This window comes from Globicephala melas, chromosome 2, assembly GCF_963455315.2.
Source record: "Globicephala melas chromosome 2, mGloMel1.2, whole genome shotgun sequence".
In the NCBI taxonomy this organism is placed as follows: Eukaryota; Metazoa; Chordata; class Mammalia; order Artiodactyla; family Delphinidae; genus Globicephala; species Globicephala melas.
Window position 1 is genome coordinate 101,344,582 of NC_083315.2, and position 19,090 is coordinate 101,363,671.

The window sequence follows — 19,090 nt, forward strand, 5'->3', positions numbered from 1 at the left end:
AATACCAAACTACTCTTTAATAGTAAAAACCTCAGGGAATTCTAATAATTCTCTGGGAAATGGGGTAAAAGGAGGTATATTAACACAAAATTAATAAAGCATTACTTTCGCACATATAAAACATACTACAGTTAACCCTCCCCACATCCAGAAAACAGATAGAGAAGATGCCCACTGATGGACACAATGCAGTTATAAATAATAAAGTTCCGGACCTGAGTAGAGGGGACGGAGAAGGGTGTTCTGGTACTGACCCGTACATCTCCGCTGCAGATCGTTTCACACCTGCTTTTCCTCGGTTCACTTTTGGCTCTGCAGCCAGATTAATATCTGAAAAAAACAAAAACAAAAGCTTTAAGGACACCTCCGTTGAGGGGGTAGGGTGGGGTGGGGTGGTCCTCAAACTGCAGCTTTTTAAAGTGTACATGGCCATACATATCAACAAAGGTCAAAAGATATACCTCACCATTCCTTGTCATATAAAATAGGCTCAAGAATTTTTTACAAGGTTTGGACTTAATCTTCCATTTCTTTGTCCTCTGTTCTGTACCAACAAAGCATTCATTATGCAAAACACATTAAGTTTGTCTCTGGTACCTTCTACCCTCAGCTCGCACACTTCAATGAGAAACTCTCACCATTCAGAGAGTGCTCACTCAGTTACTATCAAAGAAGAAAAGTATCAGTGACCAACAGTTGCCTTTCCAGAAATGATTCTGTGTATTTAAAATAAGCACAAATATTAGGAATGACCTCAGAGATATAAATATATAGCAATTCATGAATTAATATGGTTGAAGTACGGCACCCTCGAAATTATCCCCAAAGAGGAATTTTTAATTCTCCTTACAAACAGGATAACCTGAAAAGTTGCATATAAAATACTTCAGAAATACTGTGCAAGGCTGCCCTGGTAGAGCAGTGGTTAAGAATCCGCCTGCCAATGCAGGCGACACGGACGGGTTGAAGCCCTGGTCCGGGAAGATCCTACATGCCGCGGAGCAACTAAGCCCGTGCGCCACAACTACTGAGCCTGTGCTCTAAAGCCCGCACGCCACAACTACTGAAGCCTGCGCGCCTAGAGCCAGTGCTCTGCAACAAGAGAAGCCACACAATGAGAAGCCCACGCTCCACGATGAGGAGTAGCCCCTGCTTGCCGCAACTAGAGAAAAGCCCGTGCACAGCCACAAAGACCCAATGCAGCCAAAATTATAAATAAATAAATAAATTTATAAAGAAAAAACAAACGAAACTCTATTTGGAGAAACTACTAAAAAAAATAGAGAAATACCGTGCAAACAGCGAGATGCTTAAGTAAACAACCTTTACATGCATGCATACACACAGTCCAAGAAAAGGGGAACACGCCAAAAAAAAAAATCGTAGTTTCCATATACAGCATAATTTTTAAAATACCTATGCCAGAGTACCCAGCTGCTTGCCATGCCACCCACTACCTATGAAAGAGTTCATGTTCTCCCTCCTATTTTAACAGGAGACCATTTGTCAAAAAACAATTAGCCAAAAGCTAGCCAGCTCTCCAAAACTCAGTTTAAATGACTAATTGAAAAACAGACGTTTAAGTACACTATTTGCTAAACACCATTACATTTATGAATAATCTTCAGAGTTCTTGGCTCACTAAACATTTCTAATTTTTAATATGTAATGTTTATTAACAACCTTGCTTTTTACAGTTTTGACTTTGGAATCTTAAGATTTTACAAAACTAAATATAGAATTTTTAAATCAATTTAAAAATGTAATAAAATGAAACAACTAAATTATATATCAGTTGATTATACAACCTTACAGAATAATTATTTCATGTGATACTAATAGTATAGTTGACTCTTGAACAACATAGGGGTTGGGGCGCTGACCCTCTGCACAGTTGAAAATCTGCATATAACTTAACAGTTGGCCCTCCTTATCCATGGTTCCGCACTGGGGGATTCAACCAACATTCCTGTAATACTGTAATACATATTTATTAAAAAAAAAAAATTCCACGTATAAGTGGATCTGCGCAGTGCAAACACATGTTGTTCAATCAAAGGAAAACTGTACTAAGTCAATATCCAAAATAGAATATACAGTAATAAAATGAACCTCAAATCTAAAATAACATTTAGTAATCTTAACTTTGGTAAAAACACCTATGATTGTTTGAAACTGCGGTACAAAGCGCACGTAAAAGCATACGTTTTGTTTCTTAAAAAAGTAATGTGGGGCTTCCCTGGTGGCGCAGTGGTTGAGAGTCCGCCTGCCGATGCAGGGGACACGGGTTCGTGCCCCAGTCCGGGAAGATCCCACATGCCGCAGAGTGGCTGGGCCCGTGAGCCATGGCCGCTGAGCCTGCGCGTCCGGAGCCTGTGCTCCGCAACGGGAGAGGCCACAACAGTGAGAGGCCCGCGTACCGCAAAGAAAAAAAAAAAAAAAGTAATGTGTCCCCTATTCTGCCCAAGATCCAACTGAAATTCAGTAACGATAAACACTCCTGGTATAACAGGTTTCTAAATAACTCCCATTAAAAGGAGCCAACAGTCTTATGAAAAAGGGACAAACTCCAGGATAGATCAAGAAATACACAGATGACATGGAGTATCCTGTAGTACCAGAAAGCAAGGAAGCAATGCAATATTAGAAGAGTAAGGTCTCAAGGACACAGGAACCAACTTGAAGGTTATCGATCCACTGGCCAAAGACGAAATATCCTGAGCTCTAAAGAATGATTTGCAATGGACTGAACATATGTAATACGATCTAAAGTTTAGAATATAAACTGTTTATCAACAGAGATCAGATCTCATTTCTCAAAATCTGAACATGCTAGATCACAGAGAACCCTACTGGGAGAAACCAATATCTAAAACAACCTTTTATTGAGTGTAACATACTGAACTAGAAGCTTCTCGTGAAACATCTCAATTAATCCTCTCAATTTATCTAATTTCTCTTGACAACCCCGAAGTATTATTACTCAGGTAAGAACAGATAATAAACTGAGGTCCTATTACCTTCATTTTAACAAATAAGAATATTAAAGGCTCAGCCAAACTAGACAGACTGCCCAACACATAGTTGTGAGGCCCCAACATACAGCCCAGCAATCTAACTCTAGAATACATGACTAAGCTATACTGTCTTCACCCAGTCGACTGTGCAGTAAGACACAGCCATTTAAAGCAGCAATAGTACCTTATGAAATATCACTCCTATCTCCCCTACCTTACTCAAGACTGCCAACTAAGAGTTATCCAGTCTCTACTATCACAAAACGGCCTAATAAGTATAATCCTCTTTAGCCTATGAAACCTATAAACCCAACATTTTTATTAGGCTAATGTCAGTCATAACATCCAGAACACCTCAGACTGTTAAGTTTATGAAGAGGGAGACAAAGAGAAGACATGAACAGAAAAACTCTCAGATCTGAATTATATAATCAATGATATAATCAATATAATCAATGAAAAATTAATTCAACCCAGACCTTACCTAAAACCTGGCCAGCAATCATTCTGCCATCTTCTCCTGCCACAGCAGCCCGGGCATTTCTCTCATTAACATACTGAACGAAGGCAAAACCCTTATGAACAGAGCAACCCACGATTTTGCCATATTTCGAGAAGATTGCCTCCACATCAGATTTCTTGACCACAAGAGTATTGAGATTCCCAATGAATACACGGGAGTTCATGGAGCGAGGATCCGTCTTGTTGGTAACATTGCTGGCCATTGTCTTTGATGGTAAGGTGCTTCACAAAGCTGAAAAACTGAGAGAAAAAACGGCATTCAGGTGAAAAGATGTTAAAAACAAAACAATCCTTGATAAAAACCTGTTCTACTCTTATTTTGAACCACTGTGACTACCTACTACCTTATTTTGAACCACTTTCAGTCAACTGAAAAGGATCTCATACCAGCAAGTATATTACTATTCAGAGACTAGAGCCCCCTGAATAAATCCTTACAGAAATTCAATCTCCTCTTCTGTAGTATATTCCTGCTAGATTATCCCTTGTGGCGGGGGGGGGAGTCCTCTTCACAGATTATTGGCAACACAATCTTCTTGGGCATTATTAATTCCAAGTGACCTCCCTGTTTTAAAGTCCTCAAGAAAATTAGAACCCCCTAAGCTCTCTACCACTGACTTCTTGTTTTTCACCTTCCCAGTCATGCTAACCTAACTATTTCTTGCCATCTATCATCAATAACTCCACCTTCTTGCACACTGTTTTTACTAAAATGAGTCTCACTCATTCCCGCGGATACACAGAACTCCAAATTCTGCCCGCAAACCCTTCTTCAGCTAGATGAATGTGGACCTAACACACTACCCTTCAAGTGTAATTCACTTTATTATACAAAACCAATAAACAGAACCAATTGATTCACTCTGGAAATAATCTATTTCCAGGTACTTCAACTGATTTATAGTATGCCATAGATTATCAATACCATCTTTTTTACAAAATGTAATGATTCTTTAGTTTTTATGTGAAAATATAATACAAAATATAGCTGGGACATTTAATAATGCTGGATGGTGATGATGATAAAACTACCAGGTAGAACACTGCGTGAATCAAAAAAGAACCCAGGAGACGGGCTTCCCTGGTAGCGCAGTGGTTGAGAATCCGCCTACCAATGCAGCGGACATGGGTTGGATCCCTGGTCTGGGAAGATCCCACATGCCATGGAGCAACTAAGCCCATGTGCCACAACTACTGAGCCTGCACTCTAGAGCCCGTGAGCCACAACTACTGAGCCTGCGTGTTGCGACTACTGAAGCCCGTGCGCCTAGAGTCCATGCTCCACAGCAAGAGAAACCACTGCAATGAGAAGCCCACGCACCACAACGAAGAGTAGCCCCCCGCTCGCCGCAACTAGGGAAAGCCCACGCGCAGCAACAAAGACCCAACGCAGCCAAAATTAAATAAATTAAATAAATTAAAAAAAAAAAAAGAACCAGGAGAACCAAGGAAGAGGATACAACTTTCCTCAGACCGTTTCAAAACAAAAATGATCTTTATGTATGTTGTAGAGGCACAATCCTGTAATTACATGGAGACTCATGATATCATTTTAAAGTGCAGATGTTCTGACATTCTTTAGCTTTTGTATCAGTCTACTGCTCCTTCCCACACCAAAGTTAAAGAGTTTAAGATGGATCCGCCTTAGATTTAGTGTAACATTCTTAAGATTATTTCCCATTCATCCCTTTGAAAGGTTCCGACAACATATTAAACAAAAGATACCAGTGTCTAGTATCTCTTAACTTTCCAATCCTCAAGATAATCGTAACAAACTAGTTTTCGTGGATTATGTAAAAATGTTTTATATATACATACATGTAAAAAAAATACAGTATAATATTTATACATGACCACCACCATTCTGACCCTTAAAATACCTAGTCATTTCATAAGCATACTGATTTTAAAGCTGTAAAGCGCCTATCCTTTCTGAAATTCAAGAAACAGCCTGTCTTTACTTTGCCTTCTAAATTACACCTTTATAAACAGTTAATTTTTTGACTAAGCAGTAAAAATTTACCTCACAGTGGCTAGTGAGAATCACCAACAGCCTTTCAACTTAAGTGGGAGCACCAGAAAGTCTTAGAACACCAAGAGGACTCAAAACAGAAACCTACTAAAAGGCCTAACTGGTTTCAAATACTTCTGCTTGGCTCTTAAGGTTTGCTACTAAGTGGGGACTTAAGCCAGTTTTCAGCAAATGTTTTTCACAAACAATAAATATACCAATAGCAATTACACGTAAAATCTCCCTTTTTAAAAAAAATTTTATTTATACTTCGCTCCGTTGGGTCTTCACTGCTGCGCGCGGCTTCCTCTAGCTGCGGCGAGCAGGGGCTACTCTTCGTTGTGGTGTGTGGGCTTCTCACTGCAGTGGCTTCTCTTGTTGCGGAGCACGGGCTCTAGGCACACGGGCTTCAGGAGTTACGGCACGTGGGCTCTAGAGCGCAGCCTCAGTAGTTGTGGCGCATGGGCTTAGCTGCTCCGCGGCATGTGGGATCTTCCCAGACCAGGGCTTGAACCTGTGTCCCCTGCATTGGCAGGCGGATTCTTAACCACTGCGCCACCAGGGAAGCCCCCTCCCTGGGTTTTAAAGAGAGTAACAACCATGGGTAAAGCATGGACAGCATTTACAACAGAACTTTGTGTCAAAGCATCCATCCCAACCAAAACTCCAAAATGCACGCTGCTGAGGGCAAGCCAACAGCTAACACACACACGGTATCTATCACTGTGGGAGAAGCAAAGAGAAGCAACGGCGAGCCTAAAAGACCCAGAAATTGAAGAATACCAAAACACCCAGGTAGTATTTATTGGAAAGGAAAAGGGAATCAATGTCAGGGAAAGCAGTTCCAACAGGGAGAATTTTGCCTGCTCCAATAGTGGGTGAGTACAAGGTACTGCAGCTTAACGGTCTGAAGGTGCTAGAGCAGCTGAAGTCTCTATAAAATCTCAATACCAACTCAGAAACCCCATATGCACCATTCCTTTCTCAATCCCTTTCGTCTCCCTAAAACTCCTAACTTTACAGTAAAATCACTTTCCTCCTTTTAAAATAGTTCTATTACCTAAATGTATATCCCTGCATAGTATAGTCTTACCCATTAAAACAAGTTTGGTGTGTTTTTTTTGTGTGTGTGGTACACGGGCCTCTCACTGTTGTGGCCTCTCCTGTTGCAGAGCACAGGCTCCAGACGCGCAAGCTCAGCCGCCATGGCTCACGGGCCTAGCCACTCCGCAGCATGTGGGATCTTCCCGGACCAGGGCACGAACCCGTGTCCCCTGCATCGGCAGGCGGACTCTCAACCACTGCGCCACCACCAGGGAAGCCGTGATGTGTCTTTTAAGGCTCTTTTTATATATAAGTCCCCCTTTAACTTAAAATTTATCTGTTGAAGAATCCTGGGCATTTGTCCTGCAGTTTTTTCCAGAATTTCATACCCTCAGTATAATTCCACATATACTTCTGTCCTTTGTATTTTCAGAAATTGGAGGCTGGGACCAAAGGCTTGATTGATCAGACTCATGTGTAACACTTCTGTAAGATTATATATAGGTGGCATTATCTTTTTGTGGTTAGTAATGCTAAAATTCTACCAGATCTCTCTAGGCATTATGGTCCCTCAAGATTCTAATATATTACTTAGAAAGAACTTGGAAAATAGTTTATCAGTTCTTGCATCTTAGTAACAGTTTGCCTGTGTCCTTTATATTTGTCAGTTTCACTGGGTATAAAAATCACTGAATAACATTTTATTTCCTTAAATATTTTATTCCATTTACTTCTGGACTGTCACAGAATCATTCTAAAGTGTAAACCTTGCTGGCAAAGTTGTATTTTTCTCAACTTAAGTAGAAACTGCAGGGTTTTTGCTTTATGTAACTCATTAAGCTTTTTTCTTTTTAAAGACTTAACAGAAATGGAATAGTGTATCTGAAGCTGCCTCATGGGTCACAGAAGTTTACACTTTGGAGTCACCCTCATAAGACAGGTCAATTCCTCCTAGATAGTATCAGTGAAGGAAGAAATGGGAGAAACTGTTCTGACTGGGTTAAAACTCAGACCCAGAGGGTATATAGTCTTAAAGAACTATATCAGATTTTAAGTGTAAAAGCAAGTTGCAGAGAAAGGGGTCAGTTTTTGCTTTTTACTTTATACAGAGCTATAGCATTAGGTTGCACTGGGTTGGCCAAAAAGTTCATTCCGTTTTTTCATACGATGGTATGGAAAAACCTGAATGAACTTTTTGGCCAAGCCAACATTCTACATGCATTTTTGTAAAAGATTTTAAACTCAGTATTCTAATTACCAGCAATTGCAGTCTTTAGAAAATTCAGATTACTTTAAATGACACGAAAAATTACGATAAAATGTTTACGTTAGAAAGCAGTATATATAATTGTACAATACTTAACAGGAGGCATATATACCTACCCACATAATAATTGTGTGCTTAGGAAACACAGGGCAGAAGTATTTAAAAATATTGTTCCATGGGTACTCTTGTGGTTAATCAACTGTTACCACCTGCATAGTTTTTTATATTACCCAAATTTTCTACAATGAACATGTAAGTTTTTTGTTTTGTTTTTAGGAAAACATTTTAAAAGTCAAGCACCTAACTCCTAATCAGGAAATGCATTTGAGAGAAATAAAAAAGGGCCCGTCACATTAGTAACAACAATTCAGGTTCTTTAAACATTTATTTTTTAAAAACTTTCAAATGTTTTGAGAACATCCATGTACTAATGTACACTAACAGTCTTAACAACACTGTTACATAATGAAGTAACGTTAATTCACATGAATTAGTTTTAACTTTAACAACCTGTTCTACTGTCTCCGTGAAGAATGTCTAGTTCACGGATCCAGAGTTTATAAATCACAACTTCTTCCACTTTTTGAAAATCAGATGTTTCTGGCACATCATAAACACTCAGCAATTTCTGAGTATTCTGGTCACACCCTGCAAAAGTTTTCTCAGCAAAATCATTAAGATAAATTCATTCTTTTAAAAACTCAATACTGAATACTACAGAAGAGCTAAGTAAATAAAAGTACATAGAATAAAAAATATACAGAATCAGTTTCTTTCCTAAAATTGGTTTCAAAGAGTAAAACCAAAGGGGGAAAGATTTTTGAAATGATTATGGTCCCCTGGATACTCTGCGTCCTGTTTAATTCAGTAGCAGAGATCAAGTGGATCTGGTTACCAGAAAAGCAGAATTCCACCATAGCACAGACAACAGAAAAAGACTGAGTATTTTCCTAGAGGCTATTGGGTGGCAGTACTCAAACCTCTAGCTCATGGATGCATGCACATGTGTGTTTGCATAATATTTTTGTTGTCATCCCAGGTTCTTACTTCCACAATTTTTATCATCAAAGGATCACTAAGACTGGTGAGTAAAAGTCAAAACCAGGAATGCTGAGTTACTTTTATTGCTTTATTACACCAAAGGATCTGTGTGTCCATTTGACCATGTTTCATGTTGAAGCAATAAAAGCAACAAGAGATTTTAGTGGCAGCGTGAAGGACAAGAATTATAGAAATGTATTTCTATTCCCACTTCTACCATCCCAGTCATATCCTAAAACAGAAAACACAAAATCTTACATCTAATTGGAATGCAAGCAAACCTGTCAATTCTATTTCCAACTGTTCATTCTGAACCTGAGCTACTGTGCTCTCTGCCCTCTTAAGAGGCAAACCTAGCTTGGATTGTCAATCCAGTTTAAAATCTGGGAAATGTTTATAACAATTACTCCATTTCTCTTAAGTTCACATTAAAGAGCAAGTAAATTCTGCTGGGAAGAAATATGACAAGGTGGGAAAGGCAGATTGTGCTGACAATCATGAGACGTTAAGTTTCAAATGGTCCAGAAATGTAGGTTATGAAGGTCCTGGAATTTGCTGGGAGCTGGGCAAGAATCAATTCATAATTGGAATCAAGCTTTCAACTCCCTTGTCTTTATGTACTGGGCACTGGAACTCCAACTTTAGTGGAAAGGGGATGGACGATAAATACTTGACAAAGCAGTGCCACTCATTCAGACTGTGTTCAGTATCATATGTAGGCATATTTCCAGGGAGGATGGAGGCGGGGGGAAACACACAACAGAAAGTAAATCAGCCACAAGATATTTCTACTGAGTTTTTCAGTCAGTCCTCTACCAATTTGCCCTATTCAACAGGCTACTCACATTATACTTACTCATATCACATTATCCGTTGGACCAGAAAAAAAGAAATTTAAAGATGGCATCAATACAGCTTATCAAATGTCAGATATACTAACTAGAACACAAGGGAAATAACTTACCTCGGACTAGGAAATTCAAAACCCCACCTTAGAATTTTATCACTATCCCTTAAAACCTAAAATAGCGTCTACATTCAATTTAAATTAGATGCAACTGCCATATGCCTAATACGCTATTTCCCATCTTTCTTTGAAACCTTTTAAAGAGAAAGTGTCACCAGATGGCAGCAATGAGTTGGCAAATTTTTAAGATGATGGCAATCAAGTCCAAAGACTTCCTATTTCACAGTTTTCCACAATTTCTTATCAAGCATTTCTCAGTACCTTTTGGATACTATAAATAAATATCTCTGCCTACTTAGAGCAGCATCTCCTGGTCTAAATTATTTTCCTTTAACACTCTTAAGCTCCTATTTTACCCCTTAAGGACCCTTGTCCCTGTTCCACACTACTTTCCTGTTACTCCCTTCCCCACTCCAACCCTGTTCTCTGCTTCCTATGTGTCTTTACTGCATTCATCAACTATTTCCCTCTGGCCTCTTCAGAGCGCAACAATACACTGCCCATATGTCTGCAAAAAGTTGGCCAGTTCAGGGGCTTCCCTGGTGGCGCAGTGGTTGAGAGTCCGCCTGCCGCTGCAGGGGACGCGGGTTCGTGCCCCGGTCCGGGAGGATCCCACGTGCCACGGAGCGGCTGGGCCCGTGAGCCATGGCCACTGAGCCTGCGCGTCCGGAGCCTGTGCCCCGCAATGGGAGAGGCCGCAGCGGTGAGAGGCCCGCGTACCAACAACAACAAAAAAAAGTTGGCCAGTGTACAGTGGGCCCTCTGTATCGGCAGATTCTGCATCTGTAGATCCCAACCAATCATGGATCAAAAATATTTAGGGGAAAAAAATTCTAGAAAGTTCCAAAACGCAAAACTTGAATTTGCTGCACATCATTTACATTGTATTTCTAACTATTTACATTACATCATGGTATTATAGGTAATTATAGTATTATATTTAGTATTGTAAGTAATCTAGAAATGATTTAAAGTATCTGAGATTGTGTATAGGTTATATGCAACATTACACCATTTTATATAAGGGACTTGAGCATCCCCAGATTTTGGTATCTGTCAGGGTCCTAGAACCAATCCCCCTCAGATACCAAGGGACTATAATTTGCTCCACCCCCAAAGCTATAATTATTCATCAAAACATAGACATGATCTCAAGGTAAAGACTATCACACAGAGGCTACTAAAAACAGTACATGGTGGTATTTTCAGGCCACAAGAACACCAAAGTTGGCCATTGTAGATAAACTATGCTAACTGCTATGGTCTAAGAATTGAAACTAAGAATATTCAAGATAAAAATTAGGGGGAAATGCAGAATTCAATAAATGGTACCTGAGAGTGTGTGTGTGTATATACACACACACACACACACGTATATGTATAACTAAATCACTTAACTGTATACCTGAAACTAATATAACACTAAATCAACTATACTTCAATAAAAAAATAAATTAAAAAAAACATTATAAGTGAAAAATAAATTAATAAATGGTGCCTCACAGCCATCTAAAAACAAAAATTGGGGACCAATCTCATTCTATACACAAAAACATTAACAGATCAAAATCTAAATGTAAAAATTACATATGCAACTGTCAAAACCTATATAAGACAAAAAACTCAACAGTCCCCAAAAAAGTATGAGTAACCGAAAAAAATAAGGGCAGGAATAAAATAATAAACCATAAACATGAAAAACTGTTTTAAGAAAAGCATACTGAAAAAGACTTAGACCACTTAAACTGTTAGATTGGTGTAGATTATATCAATATAAGAATTGATTCAGACAACAGTCAATGTATGCCAAAGCACTGGGCGAAAGCTTGGTGGGAGGGAAACAGGGTTTACACGGTTTCAAAGTACTATCCAACAGACTACTCACTGATTAAAAGAGGAAATAAACGTACCTTTACTATAGAAACATGGGTCACCACTTAAACCAAGTAATCTGACATCATATGCTTCCTGATTCCACAAAATAAGAAACATACATTCCCCTATGCAATATTCTTGGTAAAATATTTGACTTGAACCTATACAACAGGGAAACAATCAGGCAATTTCAAGATTGTGGACACTATACAACACACCTGGTTGGGACTCCTCCAAAAAAAGAGCAGGAGGCCATTTCTAGATTAAGAAAGCAACGTTGTGGGGAAGAGACTTTTTTTTGTAAAAACGAGAATTTTAAATGTGGACTGTATACGAGATAATATTGAACTAATGTTTATTTTCATTGCTTTGATAGTATAGATTATCTTTATTCTTAGGCGATACAGCCATGAAATTGAAGTTCCCATGTGAAGTATCATGCTTGTAACTTTAATATCATTCAGGAGGGAAAAAAACATACAGAGAGCAAACATGGTAATTTAGACAGTTGCTACCAGAAACAAGAACAGGAGGGCTGAAACACAAGGACGGTGTATTTTACAAAAGTACATATTACCTGTTCAAGTTTTTTAAAAAGACCCTATTATAGCAAATGTTAAAATGATATATACCATGTCACACACTCTTGAACAAGTTCCCAGAAAATATTTTTTCTGTCAGATTTGCTAATATAAGGATGATCATCCGGTGGAGTGGAGGAAGAAACTGGCACTTCCACTGCTATAACTAAGTAAAACCAGTACACGTTTCTGTAAGTTCATTTGAAAATTCTTAATTAAACCTAAGTGCCAAGCAATGGGTAGGTCAACAAATTTGTATTAAGCAACTGACAATGTTAAATAAATTTCAGGTTATCCTATTCTGGAACTGAAAAAGAAACTTTGACCATCTTTAAGTTTTGTAAATCCTTGTGACAAAAAACAAAAAAAACAAACAAAAAACCCCCAGCCACTTAACAAAAAAATTGGAGAAAACTAAGTGGAAAATGTTTACAATATAAAGGTTCTGAAACGATATAATGATTCCATGTTGGTAAAAATATATTATAAAAATATAAAACATATATAGGGAGGGACTTCCCTGGAGGTCCCAGTGGTTAAGAGGGTGCAGGTTCGATCCCAGGTCAGGGAGCTAGATCCCACGTGCCTCGTGGCCAAAAAACCAAAACATAAAACAGAAGCAATGTTGTAACAAATTCAATAAGGACTTTAAAAATGGTCCACACTTTAAAAAAAAATAAGTCTTAAAGAAAAAACCACATATACAGGGGTACAGGTACATCTGTAGCTAATGAGATATGAGAAAGGATCAAAACATCAAAATACTGAAAGTGGTTATCTTTGAGCACTACTGCTGTAAGTAAATATTTTCCTTCTCTCCATGTTTCCTTCCAAGTTTTCTTTAATAAGCATTTTATAATAAAAAAGGATTGTTCCTATCAAAGTATAAGTAATGCAACAGAAAATTTTAAAAATGAAGTCTTTAAGAAAATATTCCCAGAACCTCAATGATGAAAAAACTAAATCATGTAGTTCAATGCCACCAAATTCTTCAGAGGATGTTAACATTCCCTTGCAACCTCCTTACTCACCAATTACCAAACTTCATGAACTGCCACTAAAGTCACCGAATTCACAACCTGAAGACACTCAATTCTAAAATTTATTTGGCTCTTAACTAATTTCCTCCCTTAGCTCTTCTCTTTAACGCCCATTCATTAGCAATCGAATAATTTTTTTTTTTTTTTTGGCTGCGTGCTGCGCGCGGGCTTTCTCTAGTTGCTGTGAGCAGGGGCTACTCTTCATTGTGGTGCGCGGGCTTCTCACTGCTGTGGCTTCTCTTGTTGCAGAGCACGGGCTCTAGGCACGTGGGCTTCAAGGCATGGGGGCTTCAGTAGTTGTGGCACACGGGCTCAGTAGTTGTGGCTCGTGGGCTCTAGAGCGCAGGCTCGGTAGTTGTGGCTCACGGGCTTAGTTGCTCCGCGGCATGTGGGATGTTCCCAAACCAGGGCTCGAACCCATGTCCCATGCATTGGCAGGCAGATTCCTAACCACTGTGCCACCAGGGAAGTCCCCTCGAATTATTTTTTATTTGACTGAAAACATCTTATGCAAACTGTTCCCTATCCTATCTTCCATAAAAATAAATGGTGCATTATAATCAATACAACTTAACCTGTCAATGTCCCTCTGAACACAGCAGTCCAAGTTTGGTTGCTCTTGCAAGAGTGGAACACAGATGCAGATGCTATCACGTCTGCTAACTTTGGCATTGTCAACACATGCAGAATTCACTGTTAAGTGCACGGCTTTGCATTTCAGATACTATTTAATCCTCTTGTATCTAGTTCACAATCCCTGGGGTTCCAGCCTGAAGAAAACTTCAAATTTTGATTTTGTTGTGTAAAATACTAACAATCTCTCCCAATTATATACCCTTCACTGATTTGTTCAACATACTGTAAGCAGCCTCACCCATCCTTTTAGAAAGTTCAGTAAGGGCAACACAATTTTCCTTCAACAGCGAAAATTTTTCTTCATGCTATATATTAGTTTTGAAACAGTGATAATTAGTAAGATCAATCTCAACTGAGAAATCCTTCTGCATATGTCTGTACACTGAAAAGCTCCACCCTGGTTTACTGCTGAACAGGACCCAAGTTAATAACTTAAATTGTAAATGTTTAGATACACCTATTTTTTAAAAAAAATTTTTTAACTGAAAAGGTAGATACAAAGATACCTGTTCCCACAGTCATGCCACACCCACCGTGACCAAACTATGTTTAAAGTAATGACTAACCTTGAGATGAGAACTTCCTAAATAACATAATACAAAAAAATCCCCGTACTAAAATATACCATAAATAAAAAGCAAAAAACTGATGAAATGTATGCAATACATATTTGTCCACAATTCAAGTTCTTAATACTGAATATAAAAATATAAAAATAAACACATCCTAATGGTTAATAGCTCAGAGGCTTTGGAGTCAGACCTGTTTCAATTTCAAACTCAACCACTTCTGGTGTGCATTTCCCTCTGGAAAGCCAACCCCTTCAAACACCAGATTCTTCTATCATAAAATGAGTACTGTTGATAGTACCTGTCTCACAGGATAGGTATGAATGAGGTGTAAGTGAAGTAAGGTATAGAAAACAATGAACATAGTGCCTGGCACACAGCAAGCATAGCTGCAGCAGCTGCTCCTACTACCACATCATTTACTATTATTGGTACATACCAACAAAAAATGGGACAATGACAGAAGGACACAAAAGATGATTAACAAATAATTCTAAAGGTCTATGGAGATTAGCAAAAAAAATCAGTATCACCATAAAGGAGACAAAAATTAAACCAAACATTCTACCTACCAAACAAGTAAAAACATTTTAAATTGAAATGATCACTTCCATACATTATTTCTGACAGTATGAACTGGTAACCATATTTTCAGAAAACAAATGGACTATTTTATCAAAAACCTTAAAATTGTGCATGTTCTTTAAAAACAAAACAAAATACCCCCAAAACAAAACCTGTGCACGTTCTTTTGACTCAGTAATCTCACTCTGAGAACTCATCTGAAGGAATCAAGGATGTGGACATGTTAACAGTGAAAAATGAGAAAACAGGTTCATAATACTAAGAAACTGACTAAATGAATTTCAGTACATCAGTCTAACTGGATACAAGCAGCAACATTTGAAAATAACTTATTGACACCAAGAGATGTTTAAAATGTTAAGGAGCATACACAATATACAAGTTATCTAGAAGATTATACACTGAAGTGTTAGACATCTCAGGATGTGGCAAGATTGTGAGGTTTTAAAATACTCTTTTTTTCAGTCTTTAATACCGTATTAGTTTCATAATTCTTTCATTCTGTAAAGACAGCTTCATCCACCCTGGAATTTAATGACTACAATATATGGCTTGGCCGAAAGTCAGCAAAGCTTTTCTATAAACCCCGTAACAGAAGTTAGAAAGTTGTGTGCTTCCCTTCCTCAAGAGCAATTCAGAACTATATAAAATCAAGGAAATGGGCATCTCTAGGACAACAAAACTTTCACTGGATGTTGCATTCCATAATTTGGGGTCTCTCATTCATTGGCAGTCCTAACAGACATAGATACTGGGTATAATTCCCTGTGCTATACAGTAAATCCTTGTTTTATTTTATGTATAGTAGTTTCTATCTGTTAATCTCATACTCCTAACTTAACCCCTTCCCCATCATTAAATGTTAAGTCACCTCTATTCTGAGTGTTACATCACACTGAAGAGGTGGGGGGGGGGAAGACAGCATTTTAGAACCCAACATACTCTTAACTAGGGCAGCTTCTATACAGTAAAACTCCCCATCAACAAACATCTATTCACTCTGGGAACATTTTAAGCCACTTGAAAAAGAATTTCCTGAATCTACGAGTATCAAACAAGCATTAGGAATATGTAAGAGAATGCTTTTCATAGGAAAAGAATTAAGATTAACATTTCAAAATTACTTCAATAAGGTCAATAAATCTTGACTGTTTTCAGCAAAAAACACTGAAAGAAAAAGCAAACATGGCAATCTAAGTGAAAAATAGAAATTCATTATTCTGTTTTACTTGCTTAAGTGGCATTACCATTTATCCAGCCTGCCTGTTGGAAATTACTTGATTTTTGATTCTATTTGTAATTTAGGAAGAGTCATTATTCAAATTTTGTATATATAATGGCCATTTTAAATACTGCATTATTTCAAATTTATGTAAAACATGGCTACTCTATGACCCTCAACTCTGCTCCCCAAACATCATAAACACTCTTGCCAGAAACTTTACCGAAATTTCCAACTCCCAAGCAAGCAATAAAAAGGAGTGAAAGGATAGGGCATGAAATTCTGTATTTCTAAGAAGCTTCCAGACGATGATGATGATGATGATGATGATGATGATATGCTGTTGCTGTAGCACAGACCATATTCTGAATAGCAAGGGTCAACAATATTTATTCATAAGACTTCATTTCTTTATTATCTTGTAGAAAGCTTCAGTTTTATCAGTAAACTCAAACTGAGCATTGAGTTATAACAAATACACTTTTAAAAGTCTCCCCAGGAAACATGTTCGGAAAAAAATCAAGATTTTTCAGGTTTTACAAAGATAATACCGTGGTTTTGCTATGTAACACCCAGTGGGATCTGGGCAAGCATTCAGCTATCAAATAAAATACATTAATATTTCTGCATTAATACATATGCATAGTCACTCAATGTAACAGATTATAATCTCATGTCAATTGAAGTCAGGTTTTGTCATCAAATGAGTCTGTCAAACTGATGAAAAATCTTTGTTGTCATAGATTTCTGAACTGCAAACAAAAGACTTCACGAGTACAGCAAAATAATTTTTTATAAGAAAATAAATTTTAATAAGGAAACCCGACTTAAAGTTACTATATCATTCTCCATCACTCAGATCCAAGCAGCTAAAATTTAGAATTATTCCTAGTTTCAGAATTTAATAGTAAAATGTATATGAAATATAGTGGAATCCCATCTTTTGCTATCCTGAAAACTCAATTTTATCACACGAGGATAATCATACCAAGATTCTCATTCAAAAAATTTTTTTACACTTATCTCTAATAAACAGAACTTCCCAAATTCTAGGAAGAACTAAGCAAAACATAACATGTAAGCAAAAAACTATCATCCACATTACCATTCCCACAGAAATAAAACACAACTGGAGAATGCCTTCTTAAAATATCTATTACATGTTTTTGTGTGATAATGACTGGTTATTTTTAAAGCCCTTATCTTTAAAGAGACACTGAAATAGCTAAGATGAAATATATCAAATATTTATTTACTTCAAAACCACAGGAGGGGAAGGGACTGGATGCAGGTATAGATGAAACAACATCACCCAAGAATTGCTAAAGCTGGACAAGTTCATGGAGACTGATTATACTATTCTTTTTTGCATGTCTGAATTTTTTTCACAATAAAATTAAGATAGCACTGAATATATGCATATATACACATATATACATATCTGAGAAAAAGAATTACACGTGAATCTCAAAGTATACACAGAAATATAATCAACCTGGTAGCACCTCGATAAATATTCTTACTCTTCAATTTATACTTATCAAACACCAAGAACACTTAAATTTCAGGGTCAAACCCTGAAACACAAGCAAAAGATTCAAGTAATTCACAAAACTAGAAGTTAATTATTAGTGGTCACTTACATTGCCAATAAGTAGATAAACTGTTTTCACCTTCCTGGAGAGCAACCTAGATTGAAAGTTTTTAAAACATTCATGCTCTTGAATAATTGTACTTCTGGGGCATAATTCTAAGAAAATAACTAAGGGTATTAACAAAATCTTAGTTGTAAGACTGTTCAACTGTTTATAAAAACTGTTTGTAAAAGGGAAAATTGGGGGAAAACCTAAGGGCCCAAGAATAGAGTACTGGTTAAGTAAAATATTGTACAAGTATGCAATGTAATACTACGTAGTCATGAAAATTTTTAGGAGAGCTGTTATCTAATAACATTTTATGTTATGTTTGTGTTGAAGAAAAAAATTATTACTTAAATGTACGTGCCATATGTAGGACATTACTTTTCAAACGCCTACATATGCAAAAAAAGTCTAAAAGGAGACATCAAAACCTTTTATTTTGGATGGTTAAGTATGTCTTTTTTGAGGGGTCTGCATTACATTTTCTAAAGGTTATGTGAGCATGTACTGCTTAATTCGGATTAAACCTAAAATAAAGATGGGGGTATCTTCTCTTCAAAATCCACATCAATCTTAAGTCATTTGATTAGTCTTCCTCTTTAATTTCAGTAAAACTATATCTTAAACAGCACAAATAACTGTAATTCCAACATAAGAAGCCAACAAAATTTCAAGGACAAGGGAAAATTTTTCTTTAGAAAGCACTTCGCTACCTCAATTTTAGCCATAAAGTTTTTTAAAGTTATCACAAAACCACTTAGGTGAAGATGACTATATAAAGGATTAATATAAGGAATTATAGCACACTATGAATGGTTACATCATTTTCAGAATACAGAATTTTAATTAGAAGGCTAAGGGAAGATATTCATTTAACATGTATTCTACTAAACTATTCCTAAATGTCATTCCAGACTAGTTAGAAAAGCCTAAGACTGGTTCAATGAACTTCAGGGAGTTATATTAGTTCTGAAATCAACTCAAAAGCTGTAGGTTAATCTAAATAAGAAGCAGGAAGAATATTTCAGACTGGTGAAATTGGAATCAGATTAGGTAGGAAGAAAAACTCAGAT

The 19,090-nt window shown here is 37.3% G+C and overlaps 1 protein-coding gene across 9 annotated transcripts in view; it reads right to left on the reverse strand.

The window, feature by feature from the left end:
* Positions 1–19,090, reverse strand: part of HNRNPC (heterogeneous nuclear ribonucleoprotein C) — a 46,969-nt gene that overhangs the window by 17,302 nt on the left and 10,577 nt on the right. For 7 of the 9 annotated variants that reach the window (XM_030844193.2, XM_030844199.2, XM_030844191.2 and 4 more), the window contains 2 exons: positions 3,502–3,779; positions 216–330 (listed from right to left, as the gene is read on the reverse strand). In XM_030844193.2, coding sequence (XP_030700053.1) covers positions 216–330; positions 3,502–3,742 — 356 coding nt within the window. In that variant the 5' untranslated portion in view covers positions 3,743–3,779. The remainder of the gene's footprint in view (positions 1–215; positions 331–3,501; positions 3,780–19,090) is intronic. The other 2 variants (XM_030844204.2, XM_030844201.2) reach the window with 1 other exon arrangement.